The 10,779-nt window shown below is 38.7% G+C and overlaps 1 protein-coding gene across 1 annotated transcript; it reads right to left on the bottom strand.

The window, feature by feature from the left end:
- Positions 1-2,677: 2,677 nt before the first annotated feature.
- LOC133632376 (oocyte zinc finger protein XlCOF22-like) lies at positions 2,678-10,079 on the bottom strand. The gene is made up of 3 exons (XM_062024765.1): positions 9,794-10,079; positions 6,324-6,692; positions 2,678-6,165 (listed from the first exon to the last, which is right to left on the bottom strand). The coding sequence occupies exons 1-3, from the start codon at positions 9,906-9,908 to the stop codon at positions 4,799-4,801; spliced, it is 1,851 nt and encodes a 616-aa protein (XP_061880749.1). The 5' UTR covers positions 9,909-10,079; the 3' UTR covers positions 2,678-4,798.
- Between the last annotated feature and the right edge of the window lie 700 nt (positions 10,080-10,779).

The raw sequence follows: 10,779 nt of genomic DNA, 5'->3' as shown, positions 1-10,779 counted from the left end.
CCAGGCACAGATGTGGTCATCACTGTCAAGTCATCCATAAAAGCTCTTATGGGGGGCTGCCGGGTCCCAGATCTTGATTTTGGCCCTCTGCATTCAACCTCCGCAGACTTGACAATCATGTTCATTGCCAAGGAGAAGAGTGACACTGAGATTGTACAACCAGTGATTATGCCCTTCTCCAGGCGGTGCCAGGCAGATGTTACTTGGCTTGAGGAGACTCTTGCTTCGAAGTTGTTGTAGTAGTCCATGATGAGGTTACAGATTTTCCCAGGAACATGGTGTCTTGTCAGTGCTATTTCAACAAGTTTGTGCGGGATAGATCCGTAGGCGTTGGTTAAGTCAAGCCAGAGAGTTGCCAAATCTCCTTTGTTCTCCCTTGCCTCCCGGATCAACTGTGTCACCACTCCTGTATGCTCCAGGCACCCAGGCACTCCAGGTACTCCCCCCTTCTGGACAGAGGTGTCTATGTAGGCGTTCTTCAAGAGGAACTCGGTAAGTCGTTGGGACAGGATCTTAAAGAAAATCTTGCTCTCAACGCTGAGCAGCGAGATTATACGAAACTGCTCGATGTTGCTGGAGTTCTCTTCTTTCGGGATCCAGACGCCCTCCGCGTATCTCCACTGAGCAGAGACTTTCCCTCTCCGCCAAATCACCTTCAAGATCTTCCACAGACGCTTGAGGAGCCGTGGACACTGCTTGTAGATATATATATATAAATACATACATATATACTTATGTATATATATACATACATATATACACACATATATATATATATATATATATATATATATATATATATATATATATATATATATATATATATATATATATATATATATACATACATATATACATACATATATACACACATATATATATATATATATATATATGTGTATATATATATATATATATATATATATATATATATATATATATATATATACATACATACATACATACATACATACATACATACATACATACATACATACATACATACATACGTACATACATACATATACACACACACACACACATGGTCAGTCCAAGTTTTTCGTCACATTTTCTGGAAAATTTTTCTTTTTCGCTGGTAACTTTCAAATATGTGAGATATCCATGATCACTGCCTCAAGGCCAGTTTGGGGAGACATCAGCCAAGTCTGAAAAACGCCTGTTTTTCTCACTGTGACTACAATATGTAAGTAAGTGTGCTGTGAACAACCATCATCCATGTCTTTCTGCCATATTCTACTTGCAACGTCCCTTAGTTTATTATCTTGGGGATATAACGTAATATGAAAAGGCCCGCATCATTCGAGCCCAATGCAAATGGATGGTAAATCCCCCTCATACGGTAGTCTGTCTACCAATTGTGTCACATATCCAAATATTACTCATCTTTCATCCAGTCATCATCTGATGGTGGTCTGTCGACACAAAACATGAACACCAAGCGACCTGGAGGGTGTAGTTTCAGGCAGATTGATGCATGTTGTTGGTGTTCAAAGTCAGGCATTCTGGAAGACGACTACAATTACTCATCAGGTCTGTCTTGTCTGATGGAATAGGTGTCAATCACCCTAAAATTATTCATTCATTTAATAATGAAATGTAGGAATCACTTGGCTCTTATGTATATAGCATATTGATACCAAAACATAATAATACAAGTATAAAAATTGTAAAATTAATTTGCAAACAGTCTGAAATAAGAAACATCTTAAACTGTCCAATTGTCCGTACATGCAAATAAAGTTTGTAATATTTTTGTTTTAGGAAAACATTAAAACCATGAAGATACTGAAATAGTGAGTGAATGACAAAGTACATAAAATATACTTTGAAAAAGTCTTCAAACAAAGTTAAATACACGGTTGGTTTGACAAACAATTAGTTATACTAACAATCTATTATTTGGATAACATTATCATGACCTCAAGGTGAAAACACTCAGTGTTGATTACCTTTAAAAAGAGACTTTCATGTGCACATGAATATGTTGCTATAGTAAGTTTAATGCTGTCTTGTGGTGACTGTTTTATACCATAAGGAGAACATATGCCTGGACGATAGCAGTAGTACAATTACATTGCAATCTATTTATTATTAGAATGATTACACGGTATATGGAGAGATTCATCAATGTTCCTACAAGAAGTAGTAGAAATCCCTTAAAAATGATGCAGCTAAACAAAAATAAATACACAAAAGTAAATGCAGTGTAAAACTTTAGCATTATTAGTTATAGACATTGTTTCATCCAAATAACAGCTAGTTGTTTATATGTTAGCTTTTTTAAGAAATACAATTGGAAATCTGTTGAAAGCAATGACTAGAAATATGTATTTGACATTCAGCCAATATAATCAGTAAGTTATGTACACACAAATAGTCGAATGATTTACCTTAACCTAGCCTTAATGTATAGATATACAAGTGCAGTAGGGTTGTGGGAAACATTCTTCTCTTAAACATGTCAAATATTGCTACCAAAAAATAATACAATACTAACATTTTGAATAGGTTTGGAAAAACACACTTGCTAAAACACTGACAAACTGAGTAGTGAATGAAAAGGAAACAGACAAAGTCATTGAAAAAAGTAATTGGGTGAGCAGGTTTGGGTGTGGTTGAACATAACTTTAATGAATAGATGTACAAATGCAGTAGGAGTACCCTGCTTATCATGATGTGTACTAATGCACACATGTGCATGTGTACAATTCTAATACCAATGATTCAACTTGGAAAATTAAATACACATACAAATATAGTTTGCAATATTATTGATGTGAAGACTATTAATAACGTCAACTTGCATTTCCGTCGTCTATTAGTTAAAGAGCCGTTCTGAAATACTAACAAACAAGAAACTATTATCCGCTGGTAAAGAACGCATATGCGCAAACAAGGTTAGATTTAGGAAAAAGCAATGATAAAGGCGTGGGAATGGTTGGCAGTCTAAAATCACCAAAAAAGTCACACTACACCAAACATTGTAAAATCAAGAAGCTAAAGTTGAATTGTATTCATTCAATTGTGTTGCATTGTTGTACAATGACAATAAAAGCTACACTTATAATGCAACTTAAAGTCACAATACGTATATCAAACATGTGAACATTACAAAAAGAATGGACTTTAGTTTTTTTGTATTAAATATATATGAAATTACTTTGATTGACAGTTTGACAGAAAGTGTGTACTACATTCTCTTCACTTACTAACACTTTTTCCACTTGATTCGTGGCCAGACTAATGCTTGTTTACCCTCCGACACTGCAACGAAAAAATGCAACCCAGCATTTTGTCGGGTGAATGCAGCTGGAGCGTTCACACTGCAGTCACATTTGATACATATCCGATTTCTATCGACATATGAAAGAGGCCAAGGTCAGATTAGAACAATGTGTAATGTCGCTGTTCACATTGACATGAAAAAAATCAGATACAGGTCACATATGGGCAAAAAAATCGGAACTGATCTGCCGTGTGAACAAGGCCTATAATATGTCTGTACTTCAGATGGCTAAACACAACAAAGGATACAAGTTGGAATTTGTGGCCATAGGTTGAAAAGCTACAAAATCAATGTTTCCATCTAATCTGGAAGTCTACATGCCAGCAGAAACCTCACAAATGTCATCAGGTCTATCTGGTCTAGAGAAGGAGTAAACAAGCACTACAAGTATCATCTATATCAGTGTTTTTCAACCTTTTTTGAGCAAAGGCACATTTTTTTCATTGAAAAAATCCGAAGGCACACCACCAGCAGAAATCATTAAAAAATTAGAACTCGATATTGACAATAAAAAGATGTTGTCGCAATTGTTGAATATGAATTTAAACCATAACCAACCATGCATCACTATACTTGTCTCTAAGTACTGTCACATCACGCCGTGACTTATTTGGAGTTTTGTGGTGTCTTCCTGTGTGTGGTGTCTTATTTCTTGTCTTGCGCTCCTATTTTGGTGGCTTTTCATGTTTTGTTGGTATTTTCCTGTAGCAGTTTCATGTCTTCCTTGAGCACTATTCCCTGCACCTGTTTTGTTTTAGCAATCAAGGATTTATTTAAGTTGTCGCTATCCTTCTTTGCGGGGATATTGTTGATTGTCATGTCATGTTTGGATGTACTTTGTGGACCCCGTCTGCTCCACACACTGTAAGTCTTTACTGTCGTCCAGCATTCCGTTTTTGTTTACTTTGCAACCAGTTCAGTTTTAGTTTCGTTTTGCATAGCCATCCCTAAACTTCAATGCTTTTTCTTAGCGGCACTCGCCTTTTGTTTATTTTTGGTTTAAGCATTAGATACATTTTGACCTGCAGGCTGTCGTCTGCATATTGTGATCACGACAAACCATGTTCCCGACATCTACAAAGCAATTAGCTACTTGCTGCCACCTACTGATATGGAAGAGTACTACACGGTTACTCTGCCTAGCTCTAAACAGCACAGACACATTTGCAGATTATTATTACTGGTTTGAAAAAAATATTTTTAACCCAAATAGGTAAAATTACTTATTCTCCCACGGCACACCAGACTGTATATCACGGCACACTAGTGTGCCGCGGCACAGTGGTTGAAAAACACTGATCTATCTTACCATTCAAGAAAGATTCAGGTGCGCAGAGGACATGGGGTCATGAGGAGATGAGATTATACTCCAGATAACACCAATTTAAACGAACGTCTCAGATATTTTGAAGCAACAACAAATTTAATTTATGAGGAGGTCCTGGGTTTGGATGGATGAGCAACATGCCTCAAACTGCGTCTGTCGATTCGTTATTTTCCCTTGTGTGTTTTTAAGTGTCTTAATGCGACAGTATTATAATGGAATCTTTGATCGCAAACTGAACAACTAAATGGTTTTTCTCCAGTGTGTTTCATGTTGTGTTGAGCCAAACCTTGCCTGGAAAAAAAGCATTTACCACAATCCGAACAATTAAATTGATTCTCTCCTGTGTGCGTTCTCATGTGTTGGGTCAAATAGCTGTTTCGTGAAAAGCTCTTAGCACAAACTGAGCAACTAAATGCTTTTTGATCATTGTGTGTTATCAGGTGTTGAGTCAATTGCCACATTGTAGCAAAGCTTTTAGCGCAAACTGAGCAACAGAAGGGTTTCTCTCCTGTATGAGTTCTCATGTGTTTGGTCAAACTGCTCTTTAGAGAAAAGCTTTTTCCACAATCTGCACAATTAAAGGTTTTTTCTCCTGTGTGTGTTCTCATGTGTGGAACCATATGATTCTTTTGAGAAAAACCTTTACCACAAACTGAACAATTAAATGTTTTTTCTCCTGTGTGTGTTCTCATGTGGCCGGTCAAACTACTCTTTTGAGTAAAGCTTTTACCACAAACTAAGCAAGTAAATGGTTTTTCTCCGGTGTGTGTTCTTACATGTTTAGTCAAACTGCTCTTTAGAGAAAAGCTTTTTCTGCAAACTGAACAAGTAAATATTTTTTCTCCAGTGTGTGTTGTCATGTGTTTCGTCAAACTGCTGTTTTGAGAAAAGCTTTTACCACAAACTGAACATTTATATGGTTTTTCCCCAGTGTGCGTTCTCATGTGACACATCAAATTGCCCTTATGAGAAAAGCCTTTAGCACAAACTGAACAGCGCAATTTTTTTTTACCCATGTTACTTTTAGAGTTTCCAGAGTGTTTTTTGTTGACCGAACAGGTAAATGTTTGTTCTCCTGTGTTTGTTCTCATGTGTTGAGTCATATTGCTCTTTTTAGCAAAGCTTTTAGCACAGACTGAGCAGCTGAAAGTTTGTTTACCTCTCTTCTTGCTACAGCATTCAGAGTGTTTGTTGTCAGTGTGAGACAACATATCAACTTCACAGTCTGCTTCGCTGCTCAAAGGTTCTTCAACCTTATTTTCAGTCTCACTATCTGATAGTGGAACCAAGAGGTTTTCTAATTGGGATTTCTCTTCATCATCTTCAGTCTTCACAGAGACAACAGTCAGTGGAAAATTAATGATATCAGCTTCCTCCCGTCCTAGAAGACACCCTCGATCCCGAATGATCCAGAGTTCCTCCTCTTCCTTTTTAATGTGGGGTGGTTGTGGAGTCTCCTGCTTCAAAGTGGAGCCCTGCCCATGCGACTGAGATGGACGTTCTTCTGGATGACCAATCAGCTGGTGTATATCTGCAGGACACAAACAACACAAACACGCTTTAGCTCAGACATGATCCATGAGAGTTTTCTCCTTGAACTCACTACAACGTGTGTCATTGTGGGTTTAGGTAAATGGCTCTTTTCAGTAAAACCTTTAGCACAAACTGAGCAGTTCAACTGCTTTTTACCTTTCTTCTTTGTAGAGCATTCAGAGTGTTTGTTGTCAGTGTGAGTCCTCATATCACCTTCACAGTCTGTATCGCTGCTCACATTTTCTTCAACCTCGTCTTCAGCCTCACTATCTGATAGTGGAGCTAAGAGGTTGTCTACTTGTGGTTTCTCTTCATCATCTTCAGTCTTCAGAGAGACAACAGTCAGTGGCAACTTGGTGTAATCAGCTTCCTCTCGTCCTAGAAGACACTCTCCCTCCTGAGTGATCCAGAGTTCCTCCTCTTCCTTTTTAATGTGGGGTGGTTGTATAATCGCCTGATTCAAAGTTGAGCTTCCACACAACTGAGTGAGAAGTTCTTCTGGATGACCAATCGGCTGCTGGACGTCTGCAGGACACAAACAACACAAACTCACTTCAGTTCAGACAAGATCCATGAGATGTTTCTCTTTGAACCCGCTACACACTTTCTTCTATGTACTGTATGTGTGTGTAGTGTTTCATGGACATTCATTTAGTGCCTTGCAAGAATGATGGATCAATGTTTACAAGACTTGGCTTAGACTGAGACAGAATAACAAAATATGAAACATGTTTGGATGGATAATAGGATAGAGGCTGTTTTTACCCAATACTTTTACAGGAACTTTCCAATGAACTCTCGTAAATTAAACACCCCCTGCATTTCCCACATAAACAACCCAGGTAAATAAAGTTCCACAGGAACTTTTAGAGGGGCAGGCTGTGCTGTCGAATGCTGATTCGTTGAACACAGTCAGAGGAGCGATCATGTCTCAGTGATACCTAGCGCTCTGCTGGTAGGAGCTTTGCTTTTAGTTAGGGTTACCTAAGCCAGACAGGTCAAAAGTGAGCGTCCAGACAAAGAGTGATCCACTGGTCCTCCAGGTTGGGGGGTTGGGCACAGGGCTAACGACACTGTCCTGTGGAAAGCAATATGTTACGGAGACAGCAACAAATATAACTAAAACTTTCTTGCATGATGGGCTTCAAAAGTCACCAGTAGAATGGCAGTGGTGAAAGCCGGAAGGAAGCCATTGACAGGAAATCAGAAGTCCTAAATGCCAGTGATGGGCAGTAACAAGCTACATGTAGTGAAGCTACCTAGCTTAACTACATTTCCCAGTAGCTTGGCTGTAGCTGCACTACTTTTTCAATGAATGAATGCATGCATGCATACAGTATATATAAAAAATATACATATATATACATCTATATCTATATCTATATATATATATATATATATATATATATATATATATATATATATATATAGATATAGATATAGATATATATGTGTATATACACGTATATTAATGCAAACACTTCCTTTTTGACACTCGGGCCGTGCCGTAGCGGGGGCACTTGGCTGCAGTTCACTTGCTACTGATGAGCCACAAGCCAGCAGAAATGGCCAAAAGAAAGTCTAACTTGTGTAAATATCAGGTTCAACGCCATGGCAAGTTGTTCTCCTGACAAGAAAGGACTACTTTTCGCTGTGAAAAGAGGCGATATCCCTGCAGCAAACACCTGCTGCGTGCGTCGTTCTAGAGGTGGGTGGTGCTTCACTTCTGTGTTCAGATTACAGTTAAAGTGCAGTGATAACATAACATTTATATTGTTACTGTGACTGATTTAGTAATAGGACATAAGAGCTCAACAGAAATGAAAGACAATCGATAAAGTATTGACAAACAAAGTTGCACTTCAATCTTGCAGTGCTATTCAACTACATAATGAAGAGGACCGCAGTTTCAAGAGCCGAAGGGCTCAGGGGCCGGACATCGAAATGTGCCTCCGCAGGTTATATTCCTTTGAGACTGCGTTTGCTTAATTGCAAAGTAATCACATCGGCTTTCACACGGCACTGTCAATAAATTCATTATTCTGCCCTTGCCACTCGTTTCCAGCATGTGCAGCTAGTTAACAGTATGTATAAAAAGAAGCTTTAGTTTTTGTTGAGGATTGATGTTCCTTCTTTTGAATGATTTGCCTTCCTTAGTTTTATTTCTTTACACTTCTTCCTTCATTTAGGTGTGTAAGGCTGAAAATATAAACATAAAATACGTGGTCAACCCTAGTTTAAATGGCTTCATCAAGCTTATTTGGATGATGTTGGACGGGCCAAATGAAAAGCTTCAGCAGGCCGGTCGTGGCCCACGGCTCGGTAGCGATGTACATGACCTAAAAGGAGCTGTTTGCAACATTTACACAGATGCCTAGAGGGCGCTAACTTGCGTAATCCTGCCCCTTTACGGCTTCTCGCGCATAATGACGTAACTACATATGTACGTAACACATGCAAAGTAAGTAGCTTTAGGTGTTGTTAGCTAATATTAGCAATTTGGACAACTAGTGTTAGCTATTTTTGAATGTATATCGTATCATAACAACAACATGACTGCAAATTGTTTGTTGCTTCTCTTGGACTTCTCCTGTATGTGTGCACGCGCTCCCTGCGCGTACGTGCTGACAAGACTGGGTGAGTGACCGCCGTTTTGTGTGCAGGCCGGTATAAAATGTTAATACATAAACTTTGTAATTGTGAAAAATATAGACAATCGTCAACATTTGATCTGTTTAACCACTAATTGTAACATAAGTGGTGTTCTTGTTATATTTTTGGGTTTGAAAAATGTTATTGTGAGCAAGTTGCACACACCTTTAAGTACCAATCATGTGGAGAACCTATTAAACAAAACTGCAGAGTAACAATATAAACACTACAGTATAAGTACAGTACAAGCCAAAAGTTTGGACACACCTCATTCAATGCGTTGCTCAGTGGCCTTGTGGTTAGAGTGTCCGACCTGAGACTGGAAGGTCGTGAGTTCAAACCCCGGCCGAGTCATACCAAAGACTATAAAAATGGGACCCATTGCTGCCATGCAAGGCCCTAACCACCACCCATCAGGAGCAAGGGTGAAGTGTCTTGCTCAAGGACACAACGGACGTGACGAGTTTAGTAGAAGGTGGGGATTGAACCAGGAAACCTCAGGTTGCTGGCACGGCCGCTCTCCCAACTGCGCCACGCCGTCCTAGTCCTGGTCTTTGGTATGACTCGGCCGGGGTTTGAACTCACGACCTACCCACCTCAGGGTGGACACGCTAACCACTAGGCCACTGAGCAGTCTTGTTTTAAAGTTAAAGTATCACTGATAGTCACACACACACTGAGTCTGCATTTGACCCATCCCCTTGTTCCACCCCCTGAGAGGTGAGGGGAGCAGTGAGCAGCAGTGGTGGCCGTGCTCGGGAATCATTTTGGTGATTTAACCCCATTAAATTCAATTTAATTTTCAATGCTTTCACAATGTTTTACTCTGTAACACTGAACTCCACTGCCTTCTTCAAGCTAACAATCATGGCGGCTCTTTCTTTACAGTCTTCAACAAAGTCGGCTAATTTGTCATCAATGCTTTTGTCAGGACTTATGATAGCTTTAAAATGAACACACTTCAAGTCACTCACCTTTATCGTTCGTCTTTATCTCCGTTGGTGATTTGCTGGAAGTTGGTGGCGCTGATTCTCTTTCATGTTCTCTTTTAGAGGACGTCGCCATCTTAGCATAGCAGTAGTCGTCCATCTTCTATCACGTCTTCAATCTTCACTTCAGGTAACACTCCATCGCTCCAAACTCAACTTCCGTTTCGTGGGCTTTATAAATGACAACTACTGAGGTTTTTGATGCTATATTTAAATCTATAAAGGTAAAAAGATCGAAAGCCACAGCAACTCAGTCCGCCATTTTGATATGTTCGCCTTGCCACTGCTCAATTCGTTTGCGCATGCGCTGGAATTCAGCAAATTCCTTTCCGGACTTGACAGCAGTTGTTTTTTCAAAATAAAGGCATTTTACTATCGTTTTTAAACAACGGTTCGTAAAAGTATCTATTGTACCGATAACAATCAAATCCAATCCACTTTATTTGTGTAGCACATTTAAACAACATACATGTTTCCAAAGTGCTGCACAACAATATTAAAAACAATATTCAAATATTATCTTTAGCACCACCAATGACTGAATAAAAACAAAAAATAAATAACCTCAAATAATCGACCACTACACTTTGGAAATTAAAATAACTTCTATCCATCCACATCGTTCATTATTCAAACTTGAAGCTGCCCTTTTTTTTAATCTGAGTTTGCGATCTCATGCTCAAAACTGAAGTGCTCTATATTTCAAAAATATTTTTTGCAATCAAAATAATTTGAATGTATAATATATAATATACACAACAAACTAGATGTGTGTCAATCAAACTCAGGCCCGTTTCAAGGTATTTGAGTCCCGAAACAAAGGTGGGGCTGGTCCTCATAAAAATGTATATTTATTTTTGAATACATTTTCAAAATGTGGTCATAGGAAAAAATATATTCGGTAGTTGCCAGACAACCAGTACTATTCAGACAATAAAGCAATATAATAAAACAACTACTGTTCAAAAGTT

The sequence above is a fragment of the Entelurus aequoreus genome, linkage group LG17 (assembly GCF_033978785.1).
Source record: "Entelurus aequoreus isolate RoL-2023_Sb linkage group LG17, RoL_Eaeq_v1.1, whole genome shotgun sequence".
In the NCBI taxonomy this organism is placed as follows: domain Eukaryota; kingdom Metazoa; phylum Chordata; class Actinopteri; order Syngnathiformes; family Syngnathidae; genus Entelurus; species Entelurus aequoreus.
Note: the sequence above shows the minus strand (reverse complement) of the source record. Positions and strands in the feature narration are given on the sequence as shown.